At 44.6% G+C, this 16,852-nt stretch overlaps 1 protein-coding gene across 2 annotated transcripts in view; it reads left to right on the top strand.

Moving 5' to 3' along the window:
• znf366 (zinc finger protein 366) overlaps positions 1-6,844 on the top strand; it is a 52,133-nt gene extending 45,289 nt beyond the window's left edge. For both annotated transcript variants that reach the window (XM_080189241.1, XM_080189240.1), the window contains one exon: positions 4,647-6,844. In XM_080189241.1, the coding sequence (XP_080045367.1) occupies positions 4,647-5,113 (467 nt within the window). In that variant the 3' untranslated portion in view covers positions 5,114-6,844. The remainder of the gene's footprint in view (positions 1-4,646) is intronic.
• The last annotated feature ends 10,008 nt before the right edge of the window (positions 6,845-16,852 follow it).

Here is a 16,852-nt window from a genome sequence, read left to right as displayed (position 1 = left end):
TAACCCCTAGTGTCAGGGGGATTAACAGGGTAAATAGCAGGGGTTAGGGGAAGAGGGCCTAGGTGGGACTGTGGCTGGTGCGGACTCACTGGGCTGAATGGCGTCTCCTGCACTGTCAGGATTCTATGAAATGAAATGTTCAAGGATGCGTTTCTCTCTGCGAATTAAACACAACATTGTTTAATGTTGCTCCTGCTCTTTGAGCTGCTGCTCCTCCTCCCCCTCCACCTCAGATGCCACTTTGTTGCGGGCCTTCCCTCCCCTGCCTGATCTTCCTCCTCCGCCTCTTGCAGCTGCCTCGCATGGATGGCACGTCCAAGAGCCTTGCATCCAAATTGGATATTGTAGATACTTCTTCCCCTGCAGTCAGTGAGCTTGGCTGATCCTGCCTCCTGCTGCAGACATGTGTCTGCACTGTGACCTGGGACCTACAGTGGCCTCTCCAGCTGCAGACTAGATGGACTGCAGTGGGTCTATGAGGCATACTTTATCACGTTGAGTAGCTCTTTTAAGCATGGATCGCATGGCTGGTGCTCTTGCCACAGAGACCCATGTCCCCTCTACAATTCAGTGAGTTAGGTGTGAGAAGTTCACTTACCCTGGTGAAGCAGATGAGGTCATGCATCATTTCCTGCATTGAAGGCTAAGCTTCTGCTGGAGGCCCTGGGCACTGAGCACTCGAGTCTCTCCCCAAACATGGGACTTAGGCTGGTAATGGAAAATTCCGCCCCATGAAACTCATAGAACCATACAGTGGAAGAGGCCTTCAGCCCATCGAGTCCACACCGACACATTTGAAACACCTGAACTCCCACCTAATACCATCTGCCAGCACTTGGCCCATAGCCCTGAATGTGATGATGTGCCAAGTTCTCATCCAGGTACATTTTAAAGGATGTGAAGCAACCCACCTCCACCACCCTGCCAGGCAACGCATTCCAGACTGTCATCATGCTCTGAATAAATAAGGTTTTTCCTCATATTTCCCCCTAAACCTCCTGCACTTCACCTTGAACCCCTCGTGACTGGTCCTTCAACTGAGGGGAACAGCTGCCCCTTATCCACTCTGTCCATGTCTCTCATAATCTTGTACACCTCGATCAGGTCACCCCTCAGACTTCTCTGCTCCAACGTAAACCACCCAAGCCTATCCAACCTCTTTTCATAACGTAAATGTCCCAACCCCGGTAGCATCCTAGTGAATCTCCTCTGCACTCCCTCCAGTGCAATCACATCCTTCCAATAATGTTTCGACCAGAACTGCACACAGTACTCTCTGTGGTCTCACTAAAATCCTATACAACTCCAACATGACTTCCCTGCTTTTATAGTCTATGCCTTTTTCACCACCCTACTAACATGCCCTTTCGGAGATTTGTGTACAAATACGTCAGTTCCTTTTGTTCTACAGAACTTGCTAGTGCCCTACCATTCATTAAGTACTTTCTTGTCAAAATAGTCCTTCCAAAGTGCATCACCTCACACTTTTCAGGGTTAAATTCCATCTGCTATTCATCTGCCCATTTGACTATATCTTCTTGTAGCCCAAGATACTCGCCTCACTGTTAACCACCCAGTCAATCGTGTCATCCACAAACTTATTAAACATACCCTCCACATAATCATCAATGTCATTTATATAAATTACGAATTACAGGAAGCCCAACACAGATCTCTGTGGTACACCATTGGACACTGGCTTCCAGTCACTAAAGCACCCTTCAGTCATCACCCTCTGTCTCCTACAACTGAGTCAACTTTGAATCCACTTTATCAAATTACCCTGTCTCCCACATGAATTTACCTTCTTTACAAATCTCCCATGTGGGACTTGTCAAAGGCTTTGCTGAAATCCACATAAACTTCGCCGACTGAACTATGCTCGTCTACACACTGGATCAAAAAAACTGTTGTCAATTGTCATAAAAACCCATCCAGTTCATTAATTTCCTTTAGGGAGGAGATTCTGTCATCCTTACCCAGTTTGGCCTACAAGTGGTTCCAGATTTACAGCAATGCAGTTGACTCTTAACTGCCCTCTGAAATGGCCCAGCAAGCCCCTCAAATCAAGGGCAATTAGTGATGGGCAACAAATGCTGGCCTCTCCATTGACACCCATGCCCACAAAAGAAGGTATTTTTAGAAAATGACACAAAGCACAGTTAGTTGACAACAGATTGAAGGCTGATGGAGCAAAGCAAGAACCTGAATGGAAAAAGGGATCAGCGAAAGCTAGATAACACATACACAACCTATCTTATGATGCACTATATTCCACCCATTTATCTCCCGAGGAAGTTTATGTGGAAATGCTCAAAGGTTATCTTGGAAAACCTATCCTCACATCTTTGCCACTTCATCCTGGCCTACTTCCTTGTGTGGATTACATCATCCTGCCTTCCCTGTTACAGCGGACCATTGTATGAGGTTGAATATTCGGTTCTGTTGGTATATAACCACCCTGCAGAAGAGAATAAAGCATAGAGCAGATTTCGTGTTCACATTATTAAGGTTTTAACAAAAAGAAGGAATGAAGCACTACATAAAAAGGGGAAGACAGAGAAAGGAAAGGTGCCAGGTCGTGGAGATATAGAACAGTGACACACATTGGTTGCCGTTACTTATCCACCACAAAAATGTTGTGTAAGTAACTTCATAAGATTTGCTCCTTACAATTAAACTGTGAATGTTTAATATTGATCAACAGTTGTTTTTTTACAGGCGTCATTGGCTAGGCCAGCATTATTGCCCATCCCTTGTTACCCTTCAGAAGGAGGTGGTGAGCTGCCTGCTTGAGCTGTTTAGTTTAGTTTTTTTTAGTAGTGTCACATGTAGGCTTAGATTAACACTGCAACGGAGTTACTGTGAAAATCCCCTGGTCGCCATACTCAGACACCTATTCAAATACAGAGGGAGAATTTAGCACGGCCAATGCACCTAACCAGCATATCTTTTGGACCATGGGATGAAACCGGAGCACACAGAGGAAACCAATGCAGACACAGAGCGAACTTGCAGACTCTGCACAGGCAGTGGCTCAAGCCGGAAATTGAACCCAGGTTCCTAGCGCTATGAAGCAGCAGTGCTAACCACTGTGCCACCATGGACTGATGCAGTCCCTGAGGTGTAGTTGGTCAGTTAGTTAATTAATTAATTAATGTTTACACATAAAATATTATGACTAGTCCTCCTTTTTCTTCCTTATTCTCTAACCCTCCTGACTACTGACTGCGTATGCTGTGCATTGGAAAGTGATGACAACTATTATTGACCCTGGCAGCATAAACTATGTACTGACCCTGAGCAGAACTAAGTTGGCTGCTTTTTCTATCAATAATCTGTTGGCATTTTCTGTAATAAAACATTATAAAATACAACTATCTGGGCCAAATAAATAAGTCAGAGTAATAAATAAATCAAACCTGCATTCTAATCAGAATATAGTCCAGAGGAGATGAAATAATTTGACAGGTTAAACTATTTCCAGCCGGCCTGTAGTGTCACGGCAAAAAGAGATTAACATCAAACACTGGAGCTCATGTGCTCCATTATTTATAGCCCTTTATTCCCTTTTGTTCCAGTTATGAATGAATACACTTGTACTTACTGTGACCCTGAGATAGGTAAATAAAACAATCAAATCCTGTATCAAAGAATAGGTCACAAGGGCAAAAACATGTTGAAACAATGGGTGTAAATAAAAAACCCTTTAAAGTTCAATTAAAATCTGCTAAATGTATTGCTATTTGTTTTTGACATACCGCTCTGCTTCATTTCCCAACTTGGTGAATGATGAGCAGAAAACAGAAACCTAAACCAGATTAATTTCTACAATGTGTCAGGAGGTGGTATCTAACATTACAATGTTGTGTTTTTAATTCAGGTTTTTATGTTCATGGTTTATCAACTCATAATCATTTTATTTTTTAACCTCTGGTGTCCTATGGGCCAGGAGGAGAAAAGTGCTCTGAGACCTCAAAAGACAGCCTTGTGTCTCCTCGCTGTGGGCTGCCTCCCTATCTCTACAATACCTCCCCCCCATCATGTCACCCTCTGCCCTGTCCCAAAAACAATGATCTCAGAGTTTCAAAGAGGGAAATTAAAATAAAGAGTTTTAGAAAATTCAGCTAATGAAGATTGTCCTAATAATTCATTATTGTGCATTATGTCCAGTAATTATTTTTTGTGTTTTAAAACTTTACCAAATGGGTGGCACAGAGGCACAGTGGTTAGCACTGCTGTCTCACAGCGTCAGGGATCCGGGTTTGATTCCCAGCTTGGGTCACTGTTGTGTCTCCACATTCTCTCTGTGTCTGTGCTCTGGTTTCCTCCCACAGTCTGAAAGACGTGCAGGTTAGGTGCATTGGCCATGCTAAATTCTCCCTCAGTGTACCCAAACAGGTGCCGGAGTATGGCAACTGGGAGATTTTTACAGTAACTTCATTGTAGTGTTAATGTATGCCTACTTGTGACACTAATAAATAAACTTTAAAATGAAAATCTGAAACGTTAATTTTAAACACCTGAAAGACAAACATGCAATGCAATACTTGAATATAATTATTATCTACCATATGTAATAGAGCCATGTAAAACATCTTGTGAGATGTCTTGAATGATGATCATGTTGATGTACCTAACTTTAGGCTTCAGACGGAGAGGGCGAATTGGAATTGTACAGAATGATCTCATGGGCAATTTTGAGCAGGAAGAGCCTTTTGACCTTTCCCAAAAAAGCAGAATAAAAATGTCATCCCAGTCTGATGGGGAGAGTGCCAAGGGGAGCTCTTGTCAAGAAGAAGATGAAGACAATTACTATACCATAGAACAATACAGCCCTGATGTGTACTGCAGAGCAGACAAAATCTACATGCCAGAAGATCTATCCCAGAAACCAGGAAGACTGATTCAAGACTTCAGAGAGTTGGACAATGAAGAGCAGGACAAAGAGGGAGTAATAAATGAAGAAGATGATGATTTGATGGCCCCTGGAAAATTTCTGCAGAATGGAACTGTAACTGACAAACATAGCACCGCTGCTATGCACTATCTCTTTGACATGAATGAAAGCTACAAGGACTTTTGCCTTGACAGAAGATTTAGCCCAGTGTGAACAACTCGGGGATGGTGAAACGTAACCACTATATTGATTTAAAAATCTGAAAGAAATGAGAGTACTGTAAACAGAATATGGATTACTGAGTCGACATCATAAGAATGAGCTGCACAGTAGCTTTAGCTTACAATGTTAATATTTATTTAGATTATGTAGCCTATTGGCTTGGACCTTCCCTGATTGGGCCTCATCTCTACAACTTGTCCTTCTGTTAAATTGCAACCAATGAAACTGACAGTTTATATAAGGCCCTCGCAACTACACAAAGCTGCAAATGTTGGTGTATCATCAATAGTCAAACTGTCCGCTTGTTGAGCGCAAGGAAGAATATGCCATTCTCACTTCTTACCTGTTTAACAGCAGCACCTTGATGCAACAACTGACTATTCCCTGCACATTTCTGGACAGATTGTATCTAGTCTGTGTCACGAGCGGGATATGAAGAGAGCACTTTGTTTGCCTTGTCAATAAGAGTCACTGCAAGTATGTCCATTGTTCAATGTGCAGATTATTATTGCTATTTCTCCAGATATAATTTCAAGTACTTATTTTTAAATATACTTGTCATTGTAATTACTAATCAGATATTAGCCAGTCACATTTTGGTGTAACTCTCAAGTATATTTTTTAGATTTGAGGTTTAACTTTAAATTATGTCCTCCAGTGAAAACCTTCTTTGGTATTTATCCAATGCATGCAATGTTTTTTTTAAGTAATAAAATACACTTGCTGAAGTAGGAGGCAATTCCGGAACTATTACAAACCAAATACAAATGGAGAAAATATGTAACAATAAAATAATCGTGGGTTTTCAATGGAATAGAAAATCTCATATGCTTGTCATCTGTGTCTGATCTGATGTAAGATAAAGGAACAAAAGAATGCTCTTTCTTGAGATACACAAATGTCTTGCGGTTTGCCTTTTTATTTAGTCCTTGTGAAGACTTGAGAACTACTTGTTCAAACTCCTACATAATTCAAGTCATCCTGGAGTAAAGATTGACTTAGATGCTTAGGAATGACAGCCTCATGTTATAGCTGAATATTTGAGTTCCGGTGCTGGCTTGTGCTTGAAATCTGCCATTTCAACAGGAAATAAAATTAGTTGCTTTTTAGCCAGGCCTCATAATGTTGAAGAGATCCATTTTATGAGGGAGGGGGTGGGGAAAATGTGTGCACGTCTCCGTGAATGAAAGTACATCTGTTGATTGAGTCCATTGGGGTAAGAGATCAGGCTGACATTTGTTGACATAAAAAAGATGATTAAAAGCAGGCAACCATGAATGAAATGGTAGAAAAGGGTGTGGAAGATTAGATAGAAATGTAAATATGAAGCATTTGCTCATGAAATATGGGTACAATACTCTGTCATTTAATCATGCACTTATTTATAAAATTCTTTAAAAAAATACTGGTTATATGTATTGGAACTCATTGTTATCCAGTGTTATTCTAAAGTTTAAAGTGCATATAGTAAAGGACCAAATGGAATACATGTAGTGTTGACCAACTGCTTGTATTAAGTCTTCATCAACAATTGATGTGCATTTCAATGCCACAAAAATGTACCCTCCCTTTTTTCTGCACTCATTTTTTCAGTTTTGGCAAGACTAACAGCACGTTTTCAAGATAATTAATAAAATAATTATGATCGACATTCCTAATTGTTACATGTATTCTGTTACATAATAGATCATCAAATAAAAGTATACAAGGTGCATCATGTTTTCCTGAATATCTTGCGAAGCAGAAAGTAATGTGCTGTGCTATGCTGAAAAATAAAGGAGCAGCAATTGTGCAGATTTAATTCAGTAAAGTCAATTTTTTCCAGTTCAAATGTTTTTTCTAGGACAGAGGAAAACAGGAATATGAGTGGGCCATTTAGTTTCTTCTTCTTAGGCAGTCCCTCAGAGTAGATGGTGATTTGCTCCCACACAGAAAATGAGTTGTCAGGTGACTGAGGAGTCCAATGCATGGCCTGCAATCTCTGTCATAGGTTGGAGGAGTGGGTGGGTGATGTGCCCAGATTGCCACGCGCTCATTTCTCTGTCGAAGCCTGGTTTCAGCTTGCTCTCGGAGACGAAACTTGAAATGTTCAGCTCCTTCCCAAGATGCTTTCGCTCCATTTCAGCTGTCTTGGGCCAGGGATTTCCAGATGTTGGAAGGGCTGTTGTAATTTTGAGGGTGTCCTTGAAACATTTCCTCTGCCCTTTTAGTACTCACTTGCCATGTTGAGGCTCTGCATAGAGTGTTTGTTTTGGGAGCGTCGTGTCAGGCACCCAGATGAAGTGGCCCACCCATTGGAACTGACCAAGTGTGGTCAATGCTTCGATCCTGGAGATGTTGGCCTGAGCAAGAACACTGATGATGGTGCATCTATCCTGCGAATGGATTTGCAGGACCTTGTGGAGGCAACACTGGTTGTAATTCTCCGGGGTTTTGAGGTACTGCTATACATGGCCCACTTCTCTGAGCAATATAAGAGTGTGGGTATCATCATTGCTCTGTGGACCATGGTCTTGGTCGTGGTTTTCAAACATTCTCTTCCTCAGGTGACTAGTGGCTGCACTGGTACACTGAAGACAGTACTGAACCTTGTTGTCAATGTCTGTCCTTGTTGACAGTAAGCTCACGGTATGGCAAATAGTTCACATTGTCCAAGGCTGATAACCAGGGCACAGTGCTGTGCTGGGGAAGGTTAGTAGAGGACATTTGTCTTACAGATATTTAATGTAAGACAAAAGCTCTCATGTGCCTTAATGAGGATATTGACACTGGCTTGGAGCTTGGCCTCCAAGTGTGCACAATGCAAGCATCATCTGTAGACCAATGACAAAGAATAGGACAACCTTGCAGGTGGCAGACGTTTAACAGATTCCCGTTTGTTCTGTAATTTAGCTCCACTCCAGTGGGGAGTGTGAGATGGAGCATTTTAGCAGGGGAGATCGCGAAGAGCAATGGGGCGATGACACAGCCTTGTCTGACCTCTTGTCTCAATGTGAATTGGTCTGTGGTCAATTCATTGGTCAGCATCACAGGTTGCATGTCATTGTTGAACAGGCAGAGGATGTCCCAGCATTCAGTTAGATCATGGTCGACTTGTACCTTGATTCCATGTACCTGCCTTTGCTCTATATTCCTTGATATCTTACAGAACAAAATTCTGTCAATCTCAATCACAAGAATTTAACTCCCCAAGGCCTTTTGGGGAAAGGGTTAAATATTGTTCCTATGTTGTGTGGAAAAGGGCCTCCTGATTTCATTCCTAAATGGGGAAGCTCCTCCTTGATCCAGAATCCCCCCCACCCCCCACCCAGGGAAATAATTTCTCTATATCTACCACATTGAATAACTTCATCATGCATAGGGCTGATATTATAGAGGTGGAGGGAGGCAATCTGTGACATGGAGAAGGTTTGGGTTAAGGAGCTCAGGTTTGGGTGAAATAGGCCATGATGTGGAGATGCCGCCTGGGGTGGACAAGACGAGAGATCACACAACACCAGGTCATAGTCCAACAGGTTTATTTGAATCACAGCTTTTCTTTACGAAGGAGCAGCGGTCTGAAAGCTTGTGATTTCAAATAAACCTGTTGGACTACAACCTGATGCTGTGTGACCTCTCAACTTGGGTAAAATAGGTAAATTATAAGTAGTCTGGTTCAGCTTCAGATGATGGCCAGAGAGGGAGATTGAGACTGGGCTGCCTAGATTTCCACATACATAAGCGGACTGTTTAACACCTCATTCAAAGAACAGAACCCCAATATGCAACACTTTCTCACTGTTGTACATGATGCCTATCTGTTTAATGCGCTCAAGTCTTCAAAATTGTACTTAAATCCACACTCAGAGGCAAAGGTACAGCCAGGTCAGTCAAGCTAATACCTGGAGTTCATTCACAACATGATTCCAAAGATTAAATTATGAGGAGAGAAAGGACATTTACTGGAATATAGAAGATTAGTTGATGGAGGCTTTTAAGTCTTTAGAAGGATTGATAACTTTTTTTGTTGATGCGGGTGTCTTAAGATAAGGGGATATAGCTTCAAATCTGAATCAGGTCATTCGAGAGAGAAATTAGAAACACAGTCCAAAGATGTGTGGGTTAGGTTGATTTGTCCTGTAGAATTGCCCCTTGGCATCAGGGTAAATATGTGGGGTTAGGGGGATAGGGCCTGGTTGGATTGTTGTCGGTGCAAGCTCGATGGGCTGAATGGCCTCCTTCTGCACCATAGGGATTCTATGATGCTATGATTCAAACACAGGGTTCTAAAAGTGTGGAATCCTCTTGCATTAAAAGCAGTAGGTGCTAGCTCAGCTAATAACTTTTAACCTGAGGTTGACAGATTTTTATTAATGGATACTAAGGGATAGAGAGCTAAGGTTGATGGATGGATTTAGAACACATATCAACACTGATCTCATTCCACAGCAGGAATTGCTTGAGGGGCTGAATGGCCTACTCCTGTTCCAAAGGTCAGGCTTAATTCTGACATTCATAGGTGTTCTGTCAAAAGGCAAGTCTTCTGCGCACCACCAGCTTCATCCAGAGCTGTTTTTTTTCAGTGGTGGTTTGTGATTGTCTGCACTCCCAGAGACTGGGGACAGGCCCCAGGTCCATCTCACCTGGAGCAGGAATTAAATCCACAATTTTGGTATTATTCTGATTCACATACTATCTTTCCAGCCAGCTGAGCTCCCATTTCTGACATTACCAACACAAAATACAACTGTTCACAAGACAATGTGAAACATATCTAGTTGCCATTCCAGTGCATGAGATAATATTTTCTACAGAAACCCATCCTCTTTCCACTACTTTGGATTTAAGCTTATGGGGCTTTCCTCAAATATCACTCTGACTACTAAATGAAAAGGTTAAAACAAACTGCACAATACAGCTCTCAGATTACACCAGAGTTAGCTGGTGCCAACACTATCTGGATAAACTTCTAGAACGCAATGAAGATGGGCTCCTGTCAAGCCTACTAGTTGTGAGGTAATTTCATTGGTAAGTCATTAATAAGTGGCTTTAATTGCCAACCTCCAGTTTCCAGAGTAGAGTTTAAATCACCCCCAAAAATATGGTTAGCTATAATATGCACAGTGAACTGACAATTGACAAACTGAAATAAGACCAAGACCAGCTTTAGTCTCATAAAGCAAAGTGTCATATTTATTGTGTAGAATAAATCGCATTCTGAGCCTACTGGTAATTCCATTTATGCTTTAGTTTTTACAGTTCAATCAATTTTAAACTAGACAGTTCAGCAGAATCCTATTTTCTCCTCTATGCTGGGGAACTTTCAGGATCTCATCCAAGTAACCATTATTCAAGTGTGAAGTTTGAGAGTTGGGCCTTGACATTTGATAACAGCCATCTATTTGAGCACAGAGACATCTCAGGGGAATGAATTAGCTCTTGCCTTTGATGTCAAGCTGCACTTTCAGTAAGTGTTGCTGGATAGTAATCAGATTGGGAATTCTGGTCGATTTTAACTTCCTGAGCTCAGAGTACCAAGGCCAATTATGGTGTTCCCACTGCCAGTCAGGCTGGGTTCACTTCATCAGAGGCTAGGAATTGCATCAAACTCCCTTTCTTGCCTCTTGCCCTGGAAATAACTTGGGGGGGGGGAGGAAATTGGCTAAGTTTCTAGATGCATCAGTTTTCCTTTTATCAGTTCATGGGATGAGGCATTGCTGGCTGGGTCAACATTTGGTGCCTCTCTCTAATTACTCTTGAAGGGGCAGTTACATGTCAATCACATTGCTGTGGCTCTGGAGTCACATTTAGGCCAGACCAGGTAAGGATGGCAGATTCCCTACCCAAAAGGGTGCTAGTGAACTAGATGGGTTGTTACAACAATGGTTTCATGGCCTTCATTAGGCTTTTTAAATCCAGATTTTTACTGAATTCAAATTCACCATTTGCCATGGTGGGATCTGAACCCAGGCCTGCAGAGCATTACTAGTCCAGTGACAATACCACTACACCACTGACTCCCCTTTATAAGCATGGTTTCTGCTGATCTTATGCCCAATGGCAACCAATCAGGTGAACTTTGGAGGACAGCTCTAACAAAAGTATCTATCTGCTATTTCAATCATACACTGGCCTTCGCTCAGCCTGGCCTGCTGAAACACTCTGCATGATCTTTAACCATTTTCTAGCTTCTAAACTTTGTTGCTATACTACTTTCTAACCATCTTTGTCCATTTGGCATACTTAATAACCTAATTTTGTTTACAAGCTATTTCAGAAGAAAATGGACAATAGATTTTTATACCTATATGTTCCAACACAATGTGACTACGCCCTATTTATAATACTTCATAAATGTTATCAGCCTACTCTAAAACATTGAATCCTTTAGATTTTATAGAACCATCCTTACCTACATCAGGCCTACATGTGACTCCAGAGCCACAGCAATGTGATTGACTCGTAACTGCCCGTCCAAGGGCAATTAGGGTTGGGCAACAAATCTTGGCCCAGCCAGCGATGCCCTCATTCCATGAACAAATAAAAGGAAAACTTGTGCATCTAGGAATTTAGCCGATTGCCCGTCACAATTATTTCCGGGGCAAGAGGAAAGAAAAGGAGTTTGATTCAATTTCCAGTCTCTGATGAAGTGAACCCAGCCTGATTGGCAGTGGGGCCACCACAACTGGCCTCAGTATTCTGAGCTCAGGAAGTTAAAATTAATACTGTACAACATCCATCTCAGCACTTTGGATTGTAACAAGCGCACACTGTCAAACACTAAAGTTCCTCATTTATTATTAATAAAGATGCAGCTGCAGATGAGAAGTTTCTGGACAGTTGGCAGAAATTTATTGCATAATCTGCACCAAATCCAGCCAGATACTCCTAATCCCTACGGGATGTCGGCAGGGGGTGGGGTCTGGGCACAGAGAGGGGTAAGGGCAGATGTTGGGGGTGTCAGCAGGGGGTGGGATCAGGGCAGGGGGAGGGGTCAGGACAGATGTTGGGGGTGTCAGCAGGGGGTGGAGTCTGGGCAGGGAGACGGGTAAGGGTAGATGTTGGGGATGTGAGCAGGGGGTGGCGTCTGGGCAGGAGAGGGGTAAGGGTAGATGTTGGGGGTGTCAGCAGGGGGTGGGGTCAGGGCAGGGGGAGGGGTAAGGGTAGATGTTGGGGCTGTCAGCAGGGGGTGGAGTCTGGGCAGGAGAGGGGTAAGGGTAGATGTTGGGGGCATCAGCAGGTGGTGGGGTCAGGGCAGGGGGAGGGGTAAGGGTAGATGTTGGGGCTGTCAGCAGGGGGTGGGGTCAGGGCAGGGAGAGGGGTAAGGGTGGATGTTGGGGCTGTCAGCAGGGGGTGGGGTCAGGGCAGGGAGAGGGGTAAGGGTGGATGTTGGGGGTGTCAGCAGGGGGTGGCGTCTGGGCAGGGAGAGGGGTAAGGGTAGATGTTGGGGCTGTCAGCAGGGGGTGGAGTCTGGGCAGGAGAGGGGTAAGGGTAGATGTTGGGGGCATCAGCAGGTGGTGGGGTCAGGGCAGGGGGAGGGGTAAGGGTAGATGTTGGGGCTGTCAGCAGGGGGTGGGGTCAGGGCAGGGGGAGGGGTAAGGGTAGATGTTGGGGATGTGAGCAGGGGGTGGGGCCAGGGCAGGGAGAGGGGTAAGGGTAGATGTTGGGGATGTGAGCAGGGGGTGGCGTCTGGGCAGGGAGAGGGGTAAGGGTAGATGCTGGGGGTGTCAGCAGGGGGTGGGGCCAGGGCAGGGAGAGGGGTAAGGGTAGATGTTGGGGGTGTGAGCAGGGGGTGGGGTCTGGGCAGGGAGAGGGGTAAGGGTAGATGTTGGGGGCGTCAGCAGGGGGTGGGATCAGGGCAGGGGGAGGGGTCAGGACTGATGTTGGGGGTGTGGGCAGAGGGTGGTGTCCGGGCGGAAAGTGAGACTGGGCCAGGGGATGGAGTCAGGATAGGTGGCCTCACCCTATTTAAAGATTGGTATTTGATCAGGAATATGGGAATATAGAACAATCGATTGCCTTTTGACCTCGACTATTCACCAACTCCAGCGGCCACTAAATAAAGGCTGGCGGGATATTCTGGTGTAGCACTGGAAAGTGAACTATTGCCACTGTTGGAGTGAGAATACCAAGTACCAAATGTTGGGCACCCCTCCCTCTCTTCTTGCCTTTTGCCTGTTGTTGGAGGCCCTGAGTGCTGTCCTTATTTAAAGTCAAGTAAAGTCTTTAGGGCACACTTGCCTACTTAATACTGGATCTTTCATCTTCAGAGTGCCCCACCCCCACCCCCATCCCTGCTGCAGCATTGGTATCACATCCATTGTTAGTAGAGAGGGGTCGGGAAGGGGGAGGGGGTTCCTACATAGAATGTCATATACCGCTGGGATCCCACAAAGTGTGAATAATTAGCTTCAAAGCATTGGGAAAAACAGTCAAGACAAGGGAAATGAGAATACTGGTCTGGCCTGGTCATGTATACCTTAAAACGGAACACCAGTAAAACTGGGAAATAAGAATACTAATCCAACCTGTTTTTCCTAAATTAGTCAGGATCCAATTGGGTCCTTCAGGCAGTAGTGTTGCCATGATTTTCCACCAATTGTGAGACGACTCTGGAGAAAAATCCAACCTGGCATCTCATACACTGAGTTACACTGAATCTACAGCACAACATCTAGAAATATAGCCCCATTAATGCTCTGCATGAGTCACCTCTCTCCATTCTCCAACTAACCCTATTGTAGTACAAATGTCCGGCACATATAGCGTTAATGTGGGACTGAGTATATTATTGTCTGCTAATATATATGAATATATGAGCCTCACATAGGGGTTGTTCTAGTGTTAGACTGAACTGTGTGCACAAGCAAGCATGGAGGCAGCTCTTAGGTTGAAGTTTTTACTGTATTGATGTATCTATTTCTTCTAGTTAATAAATACACACACTAATCTGCCTAGGATTGCAAAGACTTCATTAAGATCTACCAAATGGTATCCACAAGCTACCAGCATACCTTTCTATTCCTTTTTTCCTCATGTACTTATCTAATTTAACCTTAAATGCATACTTGTTATCATCTCAACTTTTCTTTGTAGTAGCAAGTTCCACATTCTAACCACTCTCCCTCCAGATTCCCTATTGGAGTTATCAGTGCCTGCCTTAAATTCATGTTTTCCTTTTGTTTTGAGTTCCCCTCACAAATAGAAATCTTCCCTCCATTTCCCACTCTATCAAACTAAATAATGTTCCCTTTCTCTCTCCCCCCACCCTGCCACCATCCCCCCCCCCCCCCCCCCCCCTGTCTTGAATACCAGCAGAGGCCCGATGCTGGCCAGCTAAATGCCGCTTTTTTATTCAATCGTGGGACATGGGTGCCTCTGGCTGGCCAGCATTTATTGCCCATCCCTAATGGGCAACAGGCATTCAATTACATTAGGCCTCCATCAGGGAAGCGACTCAAGGTTCCAACCAGTTCTGCCACCAGTAGGTTAGATGTGCCATCCATCATCCACATTAAATCCCAGCCCACTTTTGAAAAGTGCTTCAATAAAAAGGGAAAATGCAGGATAAACCTGGCAGGTCTGGCAGCATCTGTGGAGAGAGAAACTGAGACCAGAATGCTCCAGTCTCGTACGCCTTGTCACCACTGCCAGGGAGGACGGAGAATCTGGATCTCATCCAAATGCCCGTTCACAGCAGCGGGAATGGAGAATGCCAGCTGTGGATGAGGTCAGAGAATCCCTGCCAGAGGAAACATTTCTAATCCATATAATTCTTCTTCAGAGCTTTGCTTCTATTTCAGAAGAGCTTCTTCGAATGTGAAGCCTTTAAGATGCACCGAGATTCTGCAAGTTGCTGTGGAAATACATGTCTTCTTTTCTTCTAAACCTGTTTCTATTCTGCAAGGCCTGAATTGAGAAAGGTCAAACAATCAGTTCTTACGCTGAGGGGAGCAGAGGAAGGAGCGAGATGAGAGGTAGTTGGTGCAGCTTGGGCAGAATTGGCGAGCTGGCTGTGTCAAATTGTTTGCGCTCCATCTTGCATTCTTCTGTGCACTTAAAATCAGCGCTAAAACTAATTATTAATTACATTAACAGCACGCTGTGTTTGCTCATTTAAAATGAAGGGCTATGGTGGAGCAGTGGTGGAGTTGCTTTTTGTGGGATACTGGAATTAAAAGGGAACTGTGCTTTGTTTAAAGGGGAAGTACTGATTTTGCCCACAAAAATAAATGATCTAGTTATCTATCGTCACTTTGTGTTGCCATGTTCATTGCTTTACAGTTGCTGCTTTATAGGGAAGTCCACCTTCCAACTTGCAGGTTGGCAAGGGGTGGTAGGGTTGGTAGGGACTGGGGGGACATTTCCCCACCATGTGAAATCAGGAATCAACACAAAGGCATACATCTGTCATCTTCACCGCTGGCTGGCAGTAACCTGGTGACAGTGGGCAGACTGCACGTTCCATATTCTGCCCAATTTTACTTCAAATAAGTCAAATGCAAAGCAACATCCAACTGGTTGGCAGAGGGCTTGTGGGGTTGGCAGGGAATGAGGGGCATTGGGAAGTTAGCAGGCAGTGAGGAGGGGTTAGAGGGGGTGGGGGGTTGGTGTGGGATGGGGGATTTGGCAGGGGTGAGGGGAGTTGGCAGGCAGGTTAGTGGGTTGGCAGGGGGGTAAGGGAGGATTGGCAGGGAGAGTGGGGGGGGTTAGAAGAGGGTGGGGCAGTTGGCAGTAGGTGAGGATGGTTGGCAGGGCATTAGTGGTGTTGGCAGGGTGGTGAGGGGTTTGCAGGAAGGCGGAGGGGTTGACAGGGCGTGGAGGGATTGACGGGGGTGAGGGGATTGGCAGGGAACTGGAGGGGTTTGCAGGGGAGTGTGGAATTGGCAGGGGGTGGGGGTTGGCAGGGGGTTGGGGGTGTTGGCAAGGGGTGGAGGGGTTGGTCGGGTGGGTGTTGGCAGGCAGGTGGAGGTTGGCAGGGAGACGGAGAGTTTGGCAGGGGGTGCGGTGGTTGGCAGGGAGGTGGAGAGTTTGGCAGGGGGTTGGAGTGGTTGCAGGGGGTGGGTGAATTAGCAGAGGGGTGTCTCAATATAAAAATTCTCAGATCTGAACAAAACTCTCCTCAAAATGATCCACTTCTAGTTTTGGCAGAGGCTGAACAGGGTGGGAATCAGGTGTGTTTAAACTCAATCACAGGAGACTGGACATTCATGTTGATCTTTAAATCTCTAGATCCCATATACTCATCCAGAAATCTCTTAAAAGACCCCAGCGAGTTCGCCTCCACCACTACCGATGGCAGCCTCAGATTTTATTTCTCTTCCAGCTTTAATATTGGCTGCCTGGGTTTTCCGGCTCTCATTGACACAGATTAATGAAGGAAGGCAAGAACTGTACTGGGCATTAAAGAGACCACATCTGGATTACTGTGTACAACTTTGGACTCCTTTTTTACTGGAGGCAGTTCACAGAAGGTTCACTAGGTTGATTCATAGCACATAGAACACTACAGCACAAACAGGCCCTTCGGCCCACTAGTTGCGCCGATCACTTCTATACCTACTAAGCCATAGACCTATCTATAACCCCCAATCCCATTAGATCCCATATACTCATCCAGAAGTCTTTTAAAAGACCCCAGCGAGTTCACCTCCACCACCACTGACGGCAGCCGATTCCATTCACTCACCACCCTGTGAGTGAAAAACTTACCCCTAACATCACCTCTGTACTTGCTTCCCATCACCTTAA

Source organism: Carcharhinus amblyrhynchos, chromosome 5, assembly GCF_965287045.1.
Source record: "Carcharhinus amblyrhynchos chromosome 5, sCarAmb.v2.hapA, whole genome shotgun sequence".
Classification (NCBI taxonomy): Eukaryota; Metazoa; Chordata; class Chondrichthyes; order Carcharhiniformes; family Carcharhinidae; genus Carcharhinus; species Carcharhinus amblyrhynchos.
The sequence above is the reverse complement of the archived record's forward strand: the minus strand, read 5'-3'. Positions and strand labels throughout refer to the sequence as shown.